Source organism: Rhinoderma darwinii, chromosome 1 (assembly GCF_050947455.1).
Source record: "Rhinoderma darwinii isolate aRhiDar2 chromosome 1, aRhiDar2.hap1, whole genome shotgun sequence".
Classification (NCBI taxonomy): Eukaryota; Metazoa; Chordata; class Amphibia; order Anura; family Rhinodermatidae; genus Rhinoderma; species Rhinoderma darwinii.
Genome location: NC_134687.1, coordinates 469649135 through 469672633, shown reverse-complemented (window position 1 = coordinate 469672633; position 23499 = coordinate 469649135). Strand labels below are relative to the sequence as shown.

Genomic DNA, 23499 nt, shown 5'->3' with positions numbered 1-23499 from the left:
TTCTTTGTAAGGGCTCTCATTCTAGCTCAAAAGAGGGAGGTCCATAGTGAGGAACATCATCTATGATCTACATATACCCCAATAGGGAACATGGAAATGGGTTGGCCAGATGAGACAATCCTTTTTAAGATTAAGAACCTTCATGTTTCAAACTATTATGTACACCGGGTCATTTACTAATACATATTTGTGTCGGAATATTGCTAGAATTTGGTATACGTATTCTAAATAGTAAAAAATATTTAGACCCATAAAACAAATATAAATATAAATCCCTGCAGTTCTGTAGTCATTTATGTTGGAGAGAATTTACTGAGGTTAGCCTTTTCTTTAATTTCTTGTCTTCTCACATGTTTTGATATTATTATCATATTATTTTTATTTTTTTGCAGTGGCACAGTCTAGAGGGGCTCAAGAAAACTTCGAAAGGTTTTCAGCACCGTCAACATATCTACCTGTAAATTATCGAATTTATTCTGCGGACACTGCCTTCCTTTTGAAGGAGAACAGTCATGATTTTATGAGAAATTCGAGCTTGCAATCACGGGTTGAATCCTTCTTTGTTCACAAATCTCGTAGAACTCCTGTCTTGAATGCCAGTTATGGGCCTTTTTCAGCAGAAAGAGAAATTCCAGAAGATCTTCTGCTGTCACCTCCTATCTTTGCATCCAATAAGTTTACTTTTAACTGGAAACTCAAAACATATGTAATCACTGAAAAGGTATATCCCAACAAACCCAAAGTGCAAGTTTTATTCCATATTACAGGTAGAGACTGGGATGATTATAGTTCCACAGAAAGACTTCCTTGCCTAAGGTTATTTGCCTTTCGGGAAACCAGAGAAGCAAAAGGGAGTTGCAGATTACAAGGGATATCAGGACTATGTATGGCAGAACTGGAATTTCAGCCCACTTGGTTCACTTCACTGCCTGTAGTAACAGGTCGCAAGAGAAACCCAGAGCAGTCTGAGGGCATTCCTGTGGAACTTTACTATAGCATTCATTCAGAGGAAGAGAAAAATGAGTGTACATCGGAAGAAGCTAGAAAAGGAAATGCAATCCGTCCAGGCAGAGACCAAGGGGAGGACTCAGTTTCTCAGTTACAGAGGATTGCAACTATAACATTGTATCGTAATCCAGAAAATTCCCAACTTACTGAACTCAGGTTGGACAGCAATGTTGCTCTCTGGTTGCCATCAAAGCCTGCCAGGCAAGGAGAAGTTTTACATATATATGTCACTGTGGCGAATAATTCAACACTGGATCAGTTCACATTGAGGTACAGTGCAGTATTTTTATTATGTTTTTTTAATATCCAATGCATAAAAGTCACATGATATGGTTAAAGGCATGTATGAGATCAGAGAAGGTTTGTTTTTTTTATTCTTTTTTGTGCAGAAACAGTCCATGAGCTGTGTCTGGTATTGAGACATGTATGAGATTAAGGTACAATGTCGGAAATGGCCCACGGACCAGAGTGCCACTGTTTTTCTTTTTCTTTTTTAACAGCTTTTTTCGAATCTTGTACAACCTCATTAATGACTAATGGTATCACGTGGTATACATGTTATGCCTAAGCTCAGATGGACTAAATCCCTAAACTAGTGTGGTCGCATAGACAATAAGATCATTTAAATAGATGTTAATATTTCAGCGCTCTTCTTAGTGCCCTATTCTAGTCTCATTATTAGATATTTTTGATAAAAACAGAAAAAGAATGATAGCTACAGCCCCCCTTCCTATAATGCATGAAAGTGAAATCCATGAAAATATCCATTATGAAATCATTTATAAGCGTGATACCTATATGTATACTGTTTTAGCTATAATTATGTCTCATCAGCGACAACACCTTTCAGATTAGAGATGATTGTCGTGGGTCCTGCACCCAGGGACCCCCAGCAAACAGCTGATTTTGTGAGTGAAGCTGTGGCTAGCCTAATATCCCCCGCTGTGCCACCTAGAAGGAAAATAAAGGATTTTATGAATGCTCATCAATTTAAGACAAGTCCACCGGAGCGGAACCGTATTAGCTCATAAAGGGGGACAACCCATTTAATAAAGTATGAAAGAACTTCACTCAAGAGGGCAATGCTAACCTAAGAACATACGGTATATTGGGGCTACAGTGCACATATTCAGTGACAAACACTTTTTAGGAACAGGCGCACACATTTTCCAGGAGAGAAATTTTCCATTCTAAGAGTAATTCGCATGGAAGCTAGAGACAATTTTTTTTTTTTTTAATTCTGTGCTGGCATCAGAAGTACAAAACTTTCTCCAGGATGTGTCTTTTTTGTACTGCACCTGTTCCGACCTCCATTTTATCTATAAAACGTGATGCCATATGCCCGCTGTCTGGTATTGAGAGAAGTTCATTAATTTGCTTATCCTCTCCTATAAAATATTGTATTAATGGAAAAACCATAATTGTACGACATATTTGTATTATAATACTAGCATTCGGAACACTGCCAAATACCCCATTTAATTAGGTGGTAGTAATTTGACTTTTTGCTGTAAGAGAAAATCTTATTAACGTCTTAAAGTCTTAATGAGATTCCTTTACATAACTTGTAAGTTCTGAGAAATGTAAATAGGGTGTATCTTCTGCAGAGTATAAATCTAATGGGAACTGCATTAGTTAAAATGATTTCTCATTCTCTTTTGCAAAATGTGTCCCATAGGATTAGTGCAGTTAAAGTGTTTATAACTCAGAGCATTGAGAATTAGACTAATGGGCAATGATTTGGAGCAAATGAGACCTTAGAGATGTAAAACATTCATACAGTTCACCAATACTAAAAACTATTATATTTACATCATTGCATGAGTGCATGTGTACGGAAGGGGAAATATCAAAACTGACTGGAATACTTTGCAGTTACTTATTTTGCAGTCTACAATGATAGAGAATAGATTTCTTACAAAATCATTATCACTGTATTATTATACAGTTTTTATAGTCGAAGTTGTTGATTCAATGATTGTTAATCATTTTATTGTTACTGCATGGATGCATCAGGGTTTTTTCTTTTTACACGTATACCCCTTGCTGCCAGAAGCATTTTTTGTTTTTTCATTTGTGTTTTTTCCTCCCCACCTTTCAAATGCCATAACTTTTTTATTTTTACGTTAATATGCCCGTATAAGGGCTCGTTAATTGCGGACAAGTTGTCGTTTTTGTACGGTAAAAATGACATGTTAACTTTATTCTGCAGGTTAATACGATTACGGCAATACTAAATCTATGTGTATTTTATGTTTTACTACTTTGGAAAGAAAAAAACGAATAAAAAAAAAAATGTTTTGTGTCTCTATTTTCTGAGAGCCATAACGTTATTATTTTTCTGTTGATTGAGCGGTGTGAGAGCTTGTTTTTTTGCGGGGTGAGCTGTAGTTTTTTTGCCGCCATTTCAGGGTACATTACATTTTTTGATCACTTTTTATGACATATTTTGTCGGTAACATGGTGACCAAAAGACTACAACTCTGGCGTTTTTTTATGGCATTCACCGTGCAGTTTAAATAATGTTATATTGTAATGGTTCAGACTTTTACGGGCACTGCGATACCAATTATGTTTATTTTAAAGTTTTTACATTATTTTTGGGGGAAAAGTAATATATGTTTTTTTTTACTCTTTTTATTAGTCCCCCTAGGGAACTTGAACTAATGATAATTGGATTGCAGTATATTGTATTTTTTACGGGTTTCTATTAAGATCTTCCTCTGGCAAAGTTTAAAGACTACTGTATGTACAGATTTAAATGGATTTTTTTAATTAATTGAATCAATGTGTTTTTATGTTTTTATTCACTTTTTAATTAGAAAAGTGAATAAAAACACAAAACACATTGATTTGAAAAATGCAAAAGTGTACATAGCCTTTAATAGGAGCACAAAGATGGCAGACCTGGGGACCTTCATTTGACTGCCATGACAACCATCGCCATTGCAGGGGGTCAATGGGCTGTCGGAGGGGGCCCCTCTTGGCTTAGATTCCATGGTTGCTATTGACTGCGGTGTCTTTAAGTGTCCAGATTCAGAGTTATCTCCGATCCCGGCCAATGCAGTGAGGTGTCTGCTGTAACATATAGCCCTTAAGCTTGCTTCATACACACCCTTTCCCAGCTATGACGTATCCCTTCGTCAATGTCGAGAAGGGATTAATTGTACTTCTTGCATCCCCCCACCACAGAGAAGCTAATTACAACCATTGAGGGCTCGTGCACACTGCCGTATTACAGAGTTTTGTTGCGCTATTGACCAATATTATACATTTATGTGCATGACATGTTCTTCTAGGAAAGAATATGCTGCTTCATGGAAGTTTCTTACGATGGCACAAAGTGTGTCTAAAGGTCTGTAATACGGAGGCCATGACTCGATATCTTATCACAATAAGTGTTAACCAGAACTTTTATGGCTTCATAGCAAAGTATGGAAAGGGTCGGCAACTGACTTGTCCATAGTTGACAATGGATTGAACTGCAATAGCATAACCAAAATTCAATTACATTTGAGCAGCGAGCACGTAATGTGTAGTGATGCCACATTGCGGGTCTTCAATTGCAGGTTTTTGCATGTAGTAGGGTTTTTTGAGGGTCACAATTTTACCAGAAAAAACTGGCGTAAACTATATCAACCAATAGGTGGTATAAGGAAGGGAAAAATGTATATGTCTAGCTAGATGTGCCAAAGTTATCATACAGGATGCACCACTTTCACAAAATTGGTGCATCTTCTGAGTGCCGTATCTAAATCTAAGACAGTGTTAGTAAATCTGCCCTATATGTTCTGGACTGGACAGGGGCAGAACCTCTAATAAATATGCGTAAGCAAATATTTTGATATACACTGTAAAGACACACATAAAATTTAGGAGGATCACAAAGGTTTGGAATATCATTCCTAAAGGGCTGCTATACAGGTTTAAAATAGCCTGAAATACACATAGTCACCATGTAGAAGAAAAACCAACGCATCAAACTTTGAATTTTCTCGCGGTTATAAACATTTTCTTTATTCCATCATCACGATCCAGTGTATTGGCTTTTCTTCTACCTGGTTTATAGGTCTGTTTTTACTGAATATATCCAGGTAGTGCTAATGAAGACATTGGATTTCACAGAAAATACTCATAGTCAGGGGCGTTGTAAGCACCGGGCATTCGGGCTCTTACCCCATATTTTTTTGCAGGTGCCCCAGATCTCAATCAAGGGCCTCTTTCAACTTTAAAGTTGAAAACTGCAGAAGAATTCGGGAGCTATTTGCTCCATGCCCCGCCGTTCAACTTTGTAGGGCACAGCTTGGCACCACTAGCTACATCAAGTAAAATCTGCCTGAAGTGCACAAGGTATATCTGGCAGTGTGTTTGTACAGACAGAAGATGGAACGGAAGGTTAGTAAAATCAGCACAGCCTCTGCGTGAGCAGAGCTACATATCCTCTCATCAGGCGCTGGACTGTGCTGAGGAGTGCAGATTAGAATTAATCCTTCAGGAGTCCTGAGCTATCCTGTGTACACTTTAGCTCTCATCCGCCAGCCTTTGGGAGTTTACCATAGACTCTGTCTGTCAACCCTCCGCCTGTGACCATATTACAGGAGTCTGTAAGTTAAGTACGGACTAAGCACTGCACCTTTCTTTCTTTTTCTCCTTGGCTCTTGCTTCCCCTCTCCCTCACTACTCTTGATGCCTGCGAAAAGGCAGTGACTCTGCACAAATAAATAATGTAATAATCAAGAGTTGCAAAGCTCCTTATGTGAGGAGGACCCTGTAGATTTTATGTATAGCATACATTTTCTTTGAAGCGACCTATTCTGGTTTAGGAAAAGCACTCCACACCAACCATTTCTCACACACAATCACATCTCAGAACCTTAACATGCAATGGTGCAAACAAATTTTCACTAAAGGCCTAAGATTGTTCACAGCATCCTGCACTTTTTAAGACGATGTGTGGTAATAATAAAAACAAATAGCGTTCTGTGCATTCCATCCCCCTATTCTCATATCAAGAGAGCAGATACTGTACATTTACTTCAAGGGGTTTCTCCACAGAGTCATAAATTATCACCTATCCACAGGATAGGTGATAATTTTCTGATCGCTGAGGGCCCCACCACTGGGACTCCCACCGAACGTGAGAACAGGAGTTCCGAACCCCCTGTTCCTTCTCACTGTACCCTCAATAGTGCGGAGGAACTTGATTGGAGCAGCAGTCGAGCATGTGCCTGCTGCTCCATTCATTGTCTATGAGAATGATGGAAACAACCGAGTGCTGTACTAAACTGTTTTCGTCATTCCAAAAGACTTTAAATAGAGCGACAGCGTGCATTCTCGACCGCCGCTTTATTCAATGTCCTCACTGCAGTCGAGCAGTGAGTAGAAACGGGAGGTTCGGGACTCCCATTCTACGAAAGGTAGGGTCCCAGCGGTTGGGCCCCCAGCTGTCAGAAATTATTACCTATCTTGTGGATAGGTTATAATTTATCTTTCTGGGAAAACCCCTTTAAGACAGACATTTACCCCTTTGCTTAACAATTTCTAAAGCTGTACATATCATTAAAGTATAGAATAGTTGAAAAATAACTATTGTAGGTATTTATCGGTCTGGGGTCTAAAAAATTTTGTGTTGCTAAAGAGGCTGGGGATGGCTACAGAAGCGAGGAACCAAAAATGTCTCAACAGGAAACTCATTAGTAGAAGACGTCATTGTGGTCCGGGCTGGATGGAGAAGAAAGGGGAAGAGAACGTCTACAATCAGGGTAGAGTTCACCTGTGAGTCACTAAATATAACTGTATTGTAATCACTTATATAGTCTGCAGAGAACCTGTGTAGTACTGATATCTACCACTATATGTTGAGGGGAGATGTGTGCCTCTGGGCTTGTGCCCCTGATCTTTTAAGATCCTAGCAACGCCCCTGCTCATATTTGTCACACTTTATACTAAAACGTGTATCAAAATGTTACCACTGGCAGCGGCTCTCAGGTGCTAGAGAAATAGAGAGGGTAATGCGGTATAGTTAGCAGAGTCCATACTCATAGCTAGAAGAATTCAGCTCCATCATTAGATGTACTGTAGATTAGAGCATAAACACATCCACAGCCTCGTCTATTTCTCTTCTAGCCGCTCTCAGGATTAATATCCTGACGCATATTGGCCTATATGTATAAAAACTACTGCAGGCTATCAACCTATCAAATTTATTTTGTGTAGTTTAAGTCAGAGAATGAATCAAGTGGTAGTATAGAAGGAAAAGGGAAATGGGAGGAAACCTCCAGCTCACCGATCTGACACTCCTGTGTTGGTAATCGCCCGGGTCAGCCGCGACGGCACACGGCAGCAATAGCAGAAAAAAACAGAAATGATCCAGCGATAATGATATCAAAAATGGGAAAAAACTAGGTTTCCGCTTTATTGAGATGCAAGCTGTCAGAGCTTGGAATGGAACATCAGGAGGAAAAACCAAAGTGGTGATGCGGCAATAGATTAGCCTACGCGTTTCAAGCACTTAGGCTGTGCTCTTAGTCATGGCTGTATCGAGTGAGCTCTTGCAAGCTGAGAGTGAATAAATACCTAAGAAATTGGAGGTTGGACCTAGGACGTAACCACTCTTCCAGGTGTGATAATTGCATATCAGGAAGTAAATCCTCCGTAGCGAAAAAATAGAAAATGTATAGTAACTTGGTTTTATATAACGATGTCATCAATATATAATGATAGAATAACCACCAGATAAAGATAAGGAAAATATAAAGTATATATAGCTTTGTACAAATCATATAAAATCGCTGGGATTCATTATAGGATCACATCACTGAAGCTTGCTGAGCGGCACCCGACACATATCCAATCATGGAAAACATGTGAAAAGAGAAGAGAAAACCATGGAAAAATGTAACGAATATATACATTTAGCATAAGGAAAAACAACAACTGTATACAAACAAATAACATGTATAAACACATGAGAAAAAAAACATACATATGTTAAATAAAGTTACGATAATAGAAAAAGTACCTCCGGAAAATGCCTGATACTTGGAATGACAAATATATTTACGGCATATTAATTCTTATTATGGGGAATATATAATGATAATGATGATAATATACATAAATAAATACAAATAAATAAATGTTAATATAGCCCCATAAACTAAAGAAATCGGAGAAAATATTTCTATGTTAAATCAAATGAAACAAAAAAGAAAAAATTGATGTGTAAATAATGATCAATGCATAATGATTATGAATAAATGTATGTAAACTCCTGTAATATATATAAACAAATTTTATTTAGGATAAAAAAAGGGAGCTAAATCTCAATGTGGAAAACCTTGTATACGCAATTAGAAACATAAAAACGAAAAATCTTGGTGTGAAAATATCAAAATGAAGCCGACATTGGTAAGCAAATAGATGAAAGTATATATATATATATATATATATATATATATATATATATATATAAATATATGTTTAAGATTGGAAAAGCTGAAGTATATTGTCTGAGTTGATGCCTGTACATGAAGATATCAATATATCAATTAAATCTAGGATCTAATGAGAGAGTACATGGAAACTAACCGCGGTGTTACAATGCTGTGGAACTTGGCTATAACGTAGTAGATAAGTGCATGAATGCATAATAGTGTTGTATTATAGAAATATTGGACCCTTGAGGTAAAAAGGATATTTTGTTATGTGAGTCGAGTGTATATCAGAAATAAATGCCAGCTAATAGATGAAATATACTATAGAAGAGGGAAATTCACTATTATCAAAAATATGATATATTAATGTATTAGTTAGAAGTTATAAGACAGATACATAATGGAGACTAATCTGTCATAAAGGGAACTAGTGTGTAAATATTAATAATGGAACATTAGTTCCTTACGGAGATTGAGACCATTTGGGAATCTGGTGTTCAAATGGTAAATCCAAAAGGCTTCCCTTGTCAATAGTCTATGTTTCAGATCCCCTCCTCTAATAGTTTTGATCATTTTTTCTATACCATAAATTTTGAGAGAATTAATATTTCTGTTGTGGCAAGTGATGAAATGTTTGCTAACATTTGAAATGTTAACGGTAGCTGGATTTCTGATATAGCTCAGATGTTCAAGGATTCTGATCTTTAGTTTCCTTGTGGTACATCCCACATATTTTAGTTTACATTGTGAGCATTCCACTATGTAGACCACATGATCACTATTACAATTCATATGAGTTTTAATTGAAAAGTTGGTCGTGTCATGGGAGTCAGAAAAAGTTTTTGTAGTTTTACTGACCGTGCACACCTTGCAAGGTTGGGACCCACATTTGTAGTAACCTTTATAATGCAACCATGTTGGAGACTTAGCTTTTGATGGTAAACAGGAGGGGGAAAGAATATTCCCCAAAGTGGGTGCCCGACGAGAGACTACTCTAAAACCATTTGCTAAGATGGATTCTAGTTTGGGATCTTCAAATAAAATAGGAATATATCGATGAACCATTGCGCGAATTTCAGAAAACTGATTGCTGTATTGCAATACAAGCGTAGGTTTAGATGTATTTTTTGATGTCGAAATATCCCTACTTGTTTTATCCTTCTCAAGGGAGAGTAAGTCATTCCTATCCTTTTGATTCACAATTGCTCGAGCCCGATCTAGTGTCCATTTTTTGTAACCTCTGTTTGTTAGTTTGTTATATATTTTTTGTTGTTCCAATAAAAAACCCTGTTTGTTGGTGCAATTCCTCTTTGCCCTAGTCAGTTCTCCTACAGGAATAGACGAGATAGTGTGCCTAGGGTGACTGCTGGTAGCATGAAGGATTGTGTTGCCTGAAATTGGTTTATGGAAAATCTCCGTTTGTATGCCCTTATCTGCAGACCCCATAAGTGTTAAATCCAGAAAGTGAATAGTGGAGGAATGGTGAGTGTATGTAAATCTGAGATTAAATCCATTCAAATTGAGAAATTCCAAAAAACCAGGTATGGCAGATACATCTCCCTCCCAGATGATCAGGAGGTCATCAATGTATCTGCCATACCAATGTATAGAATGAAAAAAAGGATTGCTGGCAGAAAAAATGGTGATTTCCTCCCACCAAGCCATAACCAAATTGGCAATGGAGGGGGAGAACTTAGCACCCATTGAGACTCCACTGTTTTGCAAGAAAAACATGCCCTCATAAATGAAGAAGTTGTGTGTTAGCAAAAACAGTAAAACATCTGACATGAAGACCTGTAATGTCTCTTCATATGCACTATATTTGGATGTATGATGTTGTAGTGCTTGAATTGCTATATGATGTGGTATAGAGGTATATAATGCCACAACATCACAACTTAACCAGGAGAACTTGGGCTCCCAGGGTTTTTTGTCAAAGATGTGTAACACATCCTTGGTATCTCTGAGATGTCCAGGGGTCCTTTGAACTAGGGGCTGTAACAAGTAATCGAGCCACTCAGAGAGTTTTTCTGTGAGTGACCCGATACCCGAAACAATAGGGCGCATGGGTGGCGGAATAATGCCCTTGTGGGTCTTGGGTAAGGCATACAAAATCGGAGTAGTAGGGCTCTTAATAAAAAGATAGTCATATTGTTTTTTAGTTATGATGCCATTCCCTAGACCTTTGTCAAGCAATTTGATAAGACGTTGTTGAAAGATAGTAGTAGGGTTGGAATCTAATTTGATATAAGTATCTGTATCATTTAGCATTTCTGCTATCTGTTTAGTATATATACAACGATCCATGATGGTGATAGTTCCCCCTTTATCTGATTTGCGAATAACAATATCAGTATTATTTTTTAAGCATTTTATTGCATCTTTTTGATCTTGTGTAAGATTGTGCTGTAATTTTGTTTTATGACTGTTATCAGCAATTTTATGTAATTCTCGCTCCATAATAGACTGGAATCTTTCCATGGAGTCAGTTCTAGACTGAGTAGGATAATACAAAGGGTTAGATAATGGAAATTTGCTAGCTGAGATATCAGAAGGCAATACATTTTGTTCTGCAAGATCAACTAAGTCAGATAGAGCAGCTTGTTCATAAAACATAAGTGAACGGAAAATGTTAGTGTCACATGGATGAATATCTGGAGTGACAGGAAAATTTTCCGTAAGTGTATTAGTGTCTATAGAGAAGTGCCTCTTAATGGTCAAGTTGCGTATAAATTTGTTAATATCTAACAAAGTATGAAAAACATCAAAATCTTTATTAGGAGCAAAATTAAGACCAAGAGAAAGCACTTCAATCTGAGTAGGAGAAAGAGGCGTTTGGGACAGATTGATAACATCCATAGACTCATTCAAAGTCTCTGATTGCGTAGTCGACGTGGCAGTATGGTATCCGTTGTTTCTATGTTTCCTGCCCCCCCTGCGCCCGCGTTTTTTGGGGGGCCACGTCTGACTGGAAAGGAGTGTCTATACGAGCCAGCTTCTTGCGGTAAATCAAAGTCAGATGTCCCCTCGCCTCCATCCGTTGTTTCTGGCTCAGTTGAGCTAAAACTGACTCTACGTTGGCTTGTTTGTCGTTGTCTATGTCTTCTACGATCTTTAAGGATGGATTTGGATTTGTTTGAGAAAACATCTCTTCTGGTCCAGTTGAACACTTCACCTTTAGCGTAATCCTCTGTATCTCTGAGGAACTTGCTTTTTTTTGTATCCATGATAGATTGTTCTAACTGATCAATATATTTGTGTGTTCTGGATTCCAGGATAGAGAAATCAGGTGAGCTGGATAGTTTATTGGTTTCCTCCTTCAACCTTTGGATGTCCAGATTAAGTTCCGCCAATTTGGTCTCTTCTTGTTGGGTAATGAGACCCATTAATTTGAGAGAGCATTCTGATAGGGTGATATTCCATGCTTCTGTGAATTCCGTTGAATATTGGAACGTAGGAATTTTACGTAGACGTAATCCCCGTGGCACCATATTCTTAGAGATATAATTCCTAAGTGTAGTTAGGTCCCACCAGACACGTGCTTCTTGGGCTAAAAGTTTCTCTAGTTCCCTGAATTGGCTGTGTAACATAGAGTCTGGGTTCTGAATGTGACTAGAATCTCCAAACACCGCTGCTGCTCTTTCAGCTCTGGATTTGCTATAATCCTGTGTCATTTTGAATGACAGATATACACCAAGATGATCGTGTTAAAAATCAGTAAATAACTGGTTGATATTACTGATAATAAGTTTTCTCAATGGGAATCTATTCAATATATATGTCCCATGTTGCCATAAATCACCACCTTGTCGCCAATACTGCAATGGCACTAGTAACCAAAAAATTCCAAGAATGTCCGCAGAAATGGCTATACAGAAAGGCTGGTGTGCACGGAGGCTAAAGCCGTATACATAAGTAGTAGTATAGAAGGAAAAGGGAAATGGGAGGAAACCTCCAGCTCACCGATCTGACACTCCTGTGTTGGTAATCGCCCGGGTCAGCCGCGACGGCACACGGCAGCAATAGCAGAAAAAAACAGAAATGATCCAGCGATAATGATATCAAAAATGGGAAAAAACTAGGTTTCCGCTTTATTGAGATGCAAGCTGTCAGAGCTTGGAATGGAACATCAGGAGGAAAAACCAAAGTGGTGATGCGGCAATAGATTAGCCTACGCGTTTCAAGCACTTAGGCTGTGCTCTTAGTCATGGCTGTATCGAGTGAGCTCTTGCAAGCTGAGAGTGAATAAATACCTAAGAAATTGGAGGTTGGACCTAGGACGTAACCACTCTTCCAGGTGTGATAATTGCATATCAGGAAGTAAATCCTCCGTAGCGAAAAAATAGAAAATGTATAGTAACTTGGTTTTATATAACGATGTCATCAATATATAATGATAGAATAACCACCAGATAAAGATAAGGAAAATATAAAGTATATATAGCTTTGTACAAATCATATAAAATCGCTGGGATTCATTATAGGATCACATCACTGAAGCTTGCTGAGCGGCACCCGACACATATCCAATCATGGAAAACATGTGAAAAGAGAAGAGAAAACCATGGAAAAATGTAACGAATATATACATTTAGCATAAGGAAAAACAACAACTGTATACAAACAAATAACATGTATAAACACATGAGAAAAAAAACATACATATGTTAAATAAAGTTACGATAATAGAAAAAGTACCTCCGGAAAATGCCTGATACTTGGAATGACAAATATATTTACGGCATATTAATTCTTATTATGGGGAATATATAATGATAATGATGATAATATACATAAATAAATACAAATAAATAAATGTTAATATAGCCCCATAAACTAAAGAAATCGGAGAAAATATTTCTATGTTAAATCAAATGAAACAAAAAAGAAAAAATTGATGTGTAAATAATGATCAATGCATAATGATTATGAATAAATGTATGTAAACTCCTGTAATATATATAAACAAATTTTATTTAGGATAAAAAAAGGGAGCTAAATCTCAATGTGGAAAACCTTGTATACGCAATTAGAAACATAAAAACGAAAAATCTTGGTGTGAAAATATCAAAATGAAGCCGACATTGGTAAGCAAATAGATGAAAGTATATATATATATATATATATATATATATATATATATATAAATATATGTTTAAGATTGGAAAAGCTGAAGTATATTGTCTGAGTTGATGCCTGTACATGAAGATATCAATATATCAATTAAATCTAGGATCTAATGAGAGAGTACATGGAAACTAACCGCGGTGTTACAATGCTGTGGAACTTGGCTATAACGTAGTAGATAAGTGCATGAATGCATAATAGTGTTGTATTATAGAAATATTGGACCCTTGAGGTAAAAAGGATATTTTGTTATGTGAGTCGAGTGTATATCAGAAATAAATGCCAGCTAATAGATGAAATATACTATAGAAGAGGGAAATTCACTATTATCAAAAATATGATATATTAATGTATTAGTTAGAAGTTATAAGACAGATACATAATGGAGACTAATCTGTCATAAAGGGAACTAGTGTGTAAATATTAATAATGGAACATTAGTTCCTTACGGAGATTGAGACCATTTGGGAATCTGGTGTTCAAATGGTAAATCCAAAAGGCTTCCCTTGTCAATAGTCTATGTTTCAGATCCCCTCCTCTAATAGTTTTGATCATTTTTTCTATACCATAAATTTTGAGAGAATTAATATTTCTGTTGTGGCAAGTGATGAAATGTTTGCTAACATTTGAAATGTTAACGATAGCTGGATTTCTGATATAGCTCAGATGTTCAAGGATTCTGATCTTTAGTTTCCTTGTGGTACATCCCACATATTTTAGTTTACATTGTGAGCATTCCACTATGTAGACCACATGATCACTATTACAATTCATATGAGTTTTAATTGAAAAGTTGGTCGTGTCATGGGAGTCAGAAAAAGTTTTTGTAGTTTTACTGACCGTGCACACCTTGCAAGGGTGGGACCCACATTTGTAGTAACCTTTATAATGCAACCATGTTGGAGACTTAGCTTTTGATGGTAAACAGGAGGGGGAAAGAATATTCCCCAAAGTGGGTGCCCGACGAGAGACTACTCTAAAACCATTTGCTAAGATGGATTCTAGTTTGGGATCTTCAAATAAAATAGGAATATATCGATGAACCATTGCGCGAATTTCAGAAAACTGATTGCTGTATTGCAATACAAGCGTAGGTTTAGATGTATTTTTTGATGTCGAAATATCCCTACTTGTTTTATCCTTCTCAAGGGAGAGTAAGTCATTCCTATCCTTTTGATTCACAATTGCTCGAGCCCGATCTAGTGTCCATTTTTTGTAACCTCTGTTTGTTAGTTTGTTATATATTTTTTGTTGTTCCAATAAAAAACCCTGTTTGTTGGTGCAATTCCTCTTTGCCCTAGTCAGTTCTCCTACAGGAATAGACGAGATAGTGTGCCTAGGGTGACTGCTGGTAGCATGAAGGATTGTGTTGCCTGAAATTGGTTTATGGAAAATCTCCGTTTGTATGCCCTTATCTGCAGACCCCATAAGTGTTAAATCCAGAAAGTGAATAGTGGAGGAATGGTGAGTGTATGTAAATCTGAGATTAAATCCATTCAAATTGAGAAATTCCAAAAAACCAGGTATGACAGATACATCTCCCTCCCAGATGATCAGGAGGTCATCAATGTATCTGCCATACCAATGTATAGAATGAAAAAAAGGATTGCTGGCAGAAAAAATGGTGATTTCCTCCCACCAAGCCATAACCAAATTGGCAATGGAGGGGGAGAACTTAGCACCCATTGAGACTCCACTGTTTTGCAAGAAAAACATGCCCTCATAAATGAAGAAGTTGTGTGTTAGCAAAAACAGTAAAACATCTGACATGAAGACCTGTAATGTCTCTTCATATGCACTATATTTGGATGTATGATGTTGTAGTGCTTGAATTGCTATATGATGTGGTATAGAGGTATATAATGCCACAACATCACAACTTAACCAGGAGAACTTGGGCTCCCAGGGTTTTTTTTAAAACTCATATGAATTGTAATAGTGATCATGTGGTCTACATAGTGGAATGCTCACAATGTAAACTAAAATATGTGGGATGTACCACAAGGAAACTAAAGATCAGAATCCTTGAACATCTGAGCTATATCAGAAATCCAGCTATCGTTAACATTTCAAATGTTAGCAAACATTCCATCACTTGCCACAACAGAAATATTAATTCTCTCAAAATTTATGGTATAGAAAAAATGATCAAAACTATTAGAGGAGGGGATCTGAAACATAGACTATTGACAAGGGAAGCCTTTTGGATTTACCATTTGAACACCAGATTCCCAAATGGTCTCAATCTCCGTAAGGAACTAATGTTCCATTATTAATATTTACACACTAGTTCCCTTTATGACAGATTAGTCTCCATTATGTATCTGTCTTATAACTTCTAACTAATACATTAATATATCATATTTTTGATAATAGTGAATTTCCCTCTTCTATAGTATATTTCATCTATTAGCTGGCATTTATTTCTGATATACACTCGACTCACATAACAAAATATCCTTTTTACCTCAAGGGTCCAATATTTCTATAATACAACACTATTATGCATTCATGCACTTATCTACTACGTTATAGCCAAGTTCCACAGCATTGTAACACCGCGGTTAGTTTCCATGTACTCTCTCATTAGATCCTAGATTTAATTGATATATTGATATCTTCATGTACAGGCATCAACTCAGACAATATACTTCAGCTTTTCCAATCTTAAACATATATTTATATATATATATATATATATATATATATATATATATATATATATATATATATACTTTCATCTATTTGCTTACCAATGTCGGCTTCATTTTGATATTTTCACACCAAGATTTTTCGTTTTTATGTTTCTAATTGCGTATACAAGGTTTTCCACATTGAGATTTAGCTCCCTTTTTTTATCCTAAATAAAATTTGTTTATATATATTACAGGAGTTTACATACATTTATTCATAATCATTATGCATTGATCATTATTTACACATCAATTTTTTCTTTTTTGTTTCATTTGATTTAACATAGAAATATTTTCTCCGATTTCTTTAGTTTATGGGGCTATATTAACATTTATTTATTTGTATTTATTTATGTATATTATCATCATTATCATTATATATTCCCCATAATAAGAATTAATATGCCGTAAATATATTTGTCATTCCAAGTATCAGGCATTTTCCGGAGGTACTTTTTCTATTATCGTAACTTTATTTAACATATGTATGTTTTTTTTCTCATGTGTTTATACATGTTATTTGTTTGTATACAGTTGTTGTTTTTCCTTATGCTAAATGTATATATTCGTTACATTTTTCCATGGTTTTCTCTTCTCTTTTCACATGTTTTCCATGATTGGATATGTGTCGGGTGCCGCTCAGCAAGCTTCAGTGATGTGATCCTATAATGAATCCCAGCGATTTTATATGATTTGTACAAAGCTATATATACTTTATATTTTCCTTATCTTTATCTGGTGGTTATTCTATCATTATATATTGATGACATCGTTATATAAAACCAAGTTACTATACATTTTCTATTTTTTCGCTACGGAGGATTTACTTCCTGATATGCAATTATCACACCTGGAAGAGTGGTTACGTCCTAGGTCCAACCTCCAATTTCTTAGGTATTTATTCACTCTCAGCTTGCAAGAGCTCACTCGATACAGCCATGACTAAGAGCACAGCCTAAGTGCTTGAAACGCGTAGGCTAATCTATTGCCGCATCACCACTTTGGTTTTTCCTCCTGATGTTCCATTCCAAGCTCTGACAGCTTGCATCTCAATAAAGCGGAAACCTAGTTTTTTCCCATTTTTGATATCATTATCGCTGGATCATTTCTGTTTTTTTCTGCTATTGCTGCCGTGTGCCGTCGCGGCTGACCCGGGCGATTACCAACACAGGAGTGTCAGATCGGTGAGCTGGAGGTTTCCTCCCATTTCCCTTTTCCTTCTATACTACTACTTATGTATACGGCTTTAGCCTCCGTGCACACCAGCCTTTCTGTATAGCCATTTCTGCGGACATTCTTGGAATTTTTTGGTTACTAGTGCCATTGCAGTATTGGCGACAAGGTGGTGATTTATGGCAACATGGGACATATATATTGAATAGATTCCCATTGAGAAAACTTATTATCAGTAATATCAACCAGTTATTTACTGATTTTTAACACGATCATCTTGGTGTATATCTGTCATTCAAAATGACACAGGATTATAGCAAATCCAGAGCTGAAAGAGCAGCAGCGGTGTTTGGAGATTCTAGTCACATTCAGAACCCAGACTCTATGTTACACAGCCAATTCAGGGAACTAGAGAAACTTTTAGCCCAAGAAGCACGTGTCTGGTGGGACCTAACTACACTTAGGAATTATATCTCTAAGAATATGGTGCCACGGGGATTACGTCTACGTAAAATTCCTACGTTCCAATATTCAACGGAATTCACAGAAGCATGGAATATCACCCTATCAGAATGCTCTCTCAAATTAATGGGTCTCATTACCCAACAAGAAGAGACCAAATTGGCGGAACTTAATCTGGACATCCAAAGGTTGAAGGAGGAAACCAATAAACTATCCAGCTCACCTGATTTCTCTATCCTGGAATCCAGAACACACAAATATATTGATCAGTTAGAACAATCTATCATGGATACAAAAAAAAGCAAGTTCCTCAGAGATACAGAGGATTACGCTAAAGGTGAAGTGTTCAACTGGACCAGAAGAGATGTTTTCTCAAACAAATCCAAATCCATCCTTAAAGATCGTAGAAGACATAGACAACGACAAACAAGCCAACGTAGAGTCAGTTTTAGCTCAACTGAGCCAGAAACAACGGATGGAGGCGAGGGGACATCTGACTTTGATTTACCGCAAGAAGCTGGCTCGTATAGACACTCCTTTCCAGTCAGACGTGGCCCCCCAAAAAACGCGGGCGCAGGGGGGGCAGGAAACATAGAAACAACGGATACCATACTGCCACGTCGACTACGCAATCAGAGACTTTGAATGAGTCTATGGATGTTATCAATCTGTCCCAAACGCCTCTTTCTCCTACTCAGATTGAAGTGCTTTCTCTTGGTCTTAATTTTGCTCCTAATAAAGATTTTGATGTTTTTCATACTTTGTTAGATATTAACAAATTTATACGCAACTTGACCATTAAGAGGCACTTCTCTATAGACACTAATACACTTACGGAAAATTTTCCTGTCACTCCAGATATTCATCCATGTGACACTAACATTTTCCGTTCACTTATGTTTTATGAACAAGCTGCTCTATCTGACTTAGTTGATCTTGCAGAACAAAATGTATTGCCTTCTGATATCTCAGCTAGCAAATTTCCATTATCTAACCCTTTGTATTATCCTACTCAGTCTAGAACTGACTCCATGGAAAGATTCCAGTCTATTATGGAGCGAGAATTACATAAAATTGCTGATAACAGTCATAAAACAAAATTACAGCACAATCTTACACAAGATCAAAAAGATGCAATAAAATGCTTAAAAAATAATACTGATATTGTTATTCGCAAATCAGATAAAGGGGGAACTATCACCATCATGGATCGTTGTATATATACTAAACAGATAGCAGAAATGCTAAATGATACAGATACTTATATCAAATTAGATTCCAACCCTACTACTATCTTTCAACAACGTCTTATCAAATTGCTTGACAAAGGTCTAGGGAATGGCATCATAACTAAAAAACAATATGACTATCTTTTTATTAAGAGCCCTACTACTCCGATTTTGTATGCCTTACCCAAGACCCACAAGGGCATTATTCCGCCACCCATGCGCCCTATTGTTTCGGGTATCGGGTCACTCACAGAAAAACTCTCTGAGTGGCTCGATTACTTGTTACAGCCCCTAGTTCAAAGGACCCCTGGACATCTCAGAGATACCAAGGATGTGTTACACATCTTTGACAAAAAACCCTGGGAGCCCAAGTTCTCCTGGTTAAGTTGTGATGTTGTGGCATTATATACCTCTATACCACATCATATAGCAATTCAAGCACTACAACATCATACATCCAAATATAGTGCATATGAAGAGACATTACAGGTCTTCATGTCAGATGTTTTACTGTTTTTGCTAACACACAACTTCTTCATTTATGAGGGCATGTTTTTCTTGCAAAACAGTGGAGTCTCAATGGGTGCTAAGTTCTCCCCCTCCATTGCCAATTTGGTTATGGCTTGGTGGGAGGAAATCACCATTTTTTCTGCCAGCAATCCTTTTTTTCATTCTATACATTGGTATGGCAGATACATTGATGACCTCCTGATCATCTGGGAGGGAGATGTATCTGTCATACCTGGTTTTTTGGAATTTCTCAATTTGAATGGATTTAATCTCAGATTTACATACACTCACCATTCCTCCACTATTCACTTTCTGGATTTAACACTTATGGGGTCTGCAGATAAGGGCATACAAACGGAGATTTTCCATAAACCAATTTCAGGCAACACAATCCTTCATGCTACCAGCAGTCACCCTAGGCACACTATCTCGTCTATTCCTGTAGGAGAACTGACTAGGGCAAAGAGGAATTGCACCAACAAACAGGGTTTTTTATTGGAACAACAAAAAATATATAACAAACTAACAAACAGAGGTTACAAAAAATGGACACTAGATCGGGCTCGAGCAATTGTGAATCAAAAGGATAGGAATGACTTACTCTCCCTTGAGAAGGATAAAACAAGTAGGGATATTTCGACATCAAAAAATACATCTAAACCTACGCTTGTATTGCAATACAGCAATCAGTTTTCTGAAATTCGCGCAATGGTTCATCGATATATTCCTATTTTATTTGAAGATCCCAAACTAGAATCCATCTTAGCAAATGGTTTTAGAGTAGTCTCTCGTCGGGCACCCACTTTGGGGAATATTCTTTCCCCCTCCTGTTTACCATCAAAAGCTAAGTCTCCAACATGGTTGCATTATAAAGGTTACTACAAATGTGGGTCCCACCCTTGCAAGGTGTGCACGGTCAGTAAAACTACAAAAACTTTTTCTGACTCCCATGACACGACCAACTTTTCAATTAAAACTCATATGAATTGTAATAGTGATCATGTGGTCTACATAGTGGAATGCTCACAATGTAAACTAAAATATGTGGGATGTACCACAAGGAAACTAAAGATCAGAATCCTTGAACATCTGAGCTATATCAGAAATCCAGCTATCGTTAACATTTCAAATGTTAGCAAACATTTCATCACTTGCCACAACAGAAATATTAATTCTCTCAAAATTTATGGTATAGAAAAAATGATCAAAACTATTAGAGGAGGGGATCTGAAACATAGACTATTGACAAGGGAAGCCTTTTGGATTTACCATTTGAACACCAGATTCCCAAATGGTCTCAATCTCCGTAAGGAACTAATGTTCCATTATTAATATTTACACACTAGTTCCCTTTATGACAGATTAGTCTCCATTATGTATCTGTCTTATAACTTCTAACTAATACATTAATATATCATATTTTTGATAATAGTGAATTTCCCTCTTCTATAGTATATTTCATCTATTAGCTGGCATTTATTTCTGATATACACTCGACTCACATAACAAAATATCCTTTTTACCTCAAGGGTCCAATATTTCTATAATACAACACTATTATGCATTCATGCACTTATCTACTACGTTATAGCCAAGTTCCACAGCATTGTAACACCGCGGTTAGTTTCCATGTACTCTCTCATTAGATCCTAGATTTAATTGATATATTGATATCTTCATGTACAGGCATCAACTCAGACAATATACTTCAGCTTTTCCAATCTTAAACATATATTTATATATATATATATATATATATATATATATATATATACTTTCATCTATTTGCTTACCAATGTCGGCTTCATTTTGATATTTTCACACCAAGATTTTTCGTTTTTATGTTTCTAATTGCGTATACAAGGTTTTCCACATTGAGATTTAGCTCCCTTTTTTTATCCTAAATAAAATTTGTTTATATATATTACAGGAGTTTACATACATTTATTCATAATCATTATGCATTGATCATTATTTACACATCAATTTTTTCTTTTTTGTTTCATTTGATTTAACATAGAAATATTTTCTCCGATTTCTTTAGTTTATGGGGCTATATTAACATTTATTTATTTGTATTTATTTATGTATATTATCATCATTATCATTATATATTCCCCATAATAAGAATTAATATGCCGTAAATATATTTGTCATTCCAAGTATCAGGCATTTTCCGGAGGTACTTTTTCTATTATCGTAACTTTATTTAACATATGTATGTTTTTTTTCTCATGTGTTTATACATGTTATTTGTTTGTATACAGTTGTTGTTTTTCCTTATGCTAAATGTATATATTCGTTACATTTTTCCATGGTTTTCTCTTCTCTTTTCACATGTTTTCCATGATTGGATATGTGTCGGGTGCCGCTCAGCAAGCTTCAGTGATGTGATCCTATAATGAATCCCAGCGATTTTATATGATTTGTACAAAGCTATATATACTTTATATTTTCCTTATCTTTATCTGGTGGTTATTCTATCATTATATATTGATGACATCGTTATATAAAACCAAGTTACTATACATTTTCTATTTTTTCGCTACGGAGGATTTACTTCCTGATATGCAATTATCACACCTGGAAGAGTGGTTACGTCCTAGGTCCAACCTCCAATTTCTTAGGTATTTATTCACTCTCAGCTTGCAAGAGCTCACTCGATACAGCCATGACTAAGAGCACAGCCTAAGTGCTTGAAACGCGTAGGCTAATCTATTGCCGCATCACCACTTTGGTTTTTCCTCCTGATGTTCCATTCCAAGCTCTGACAGCTTGCATCTCAATAAAGCGGAAACCTAGTTTTTTCCCATTTTTGATATCATTATCGCTGGATCATTTCTGTTTTTTTCTCAATGAATCAAGTGGTCTGATTGATTGCTATTGGCAAAAAAAAATTCTGCGCTATGTTTTATGCATGAGCCTCATTATACAATGCAATTCCATTAATTCGGCATGTTTCCTGCACAGAACAGCATGACAATATTTAAATTTACACTAAAACAAAAGGATTGATTTAAAAAAAACAATGATGGTAATTTTTTTTTTAGTACATTTGGTACATTTTTCTGCGACCTTTGAATAATCCATAATATCTGTCTAGAACCCATCATGTCCTATTACTTTCCGAGAAAATGAATTTTAGTGTCATTTAACAGCAATACGTTTTTACGTTTTATTTACGTTTTTAACAAGCATTGGACAAGAGATGTGAAAATCTTTTTAAAATCTTCTTGTAACTGATTTCTCTGCGGACTAATTTTTTTTATTATGCAGCTCTAATTCCCAACAAAAGACAATTTAGGCAGAAATACGGATCCATATTACAACATTTTATCCTCAATCGACAAGGAGAACTTTCGTAGATTCGTCATTTCCAACTAGAACCCCTGGAACTTTGAGAAAACATCCCAAAACTTCTGCTTGCTCTTTTTTACAAATCTGTAAAAATGATTCTTACTCTTTTAAAAACATTACTCTAGGTTTTGTTAGTTACATGACTTGTTCACAACATGACACTTTGCAATGTGGAGCACATACAGTTCACAGCTAGAATGGGCAAGAGAAAATTGTAAGCACAAATCCAGAGTAGAACCTATATAGAGGCCTATTATATCTCAGAGAAAAGCATAGATTTTTTTTTTTAATAAACCTTTTTTCGCCTTACATATTTATATGGTAATTTTCACCTCACACCTTGTGCTTGATGGCTTGCTTTTTAATATGTAAATTATAGTATATATTCACCATTATATTGAAATTTTGCAACCTAGCAACCTGTGAGTTCTCAATACATTCAATGTGCAGAGAAAGCGCACATCCAAATTAGCTTTTCAAGGCGCCATTTGTTTGTTTTGAGCT

At 36.4% G+C, this 23499-nt stretch overlaps 1 protein-coding gene across 1 annotated transcript in view; it reads left to right on the top strand.

Moving 5' to 3' along the window:
• TMEM132C (transmembrane protein 132C) overlaps positions 1 to 23499 on the top strand; it is a 613640-nt gene that overhangs the window by 192584 nt on the left and 397557 nt on the right. The window contains exon 2 of the mRNA XM_075833447.1: positions 393 to 1278. Within this exon, the coding sequence (XP_075689562.1) occupies positions 393 to 1278 (886 nt within the window). The remainder of the gene's footprint in view (positions 1 to 392; positions 1279 to 23499) is intronic.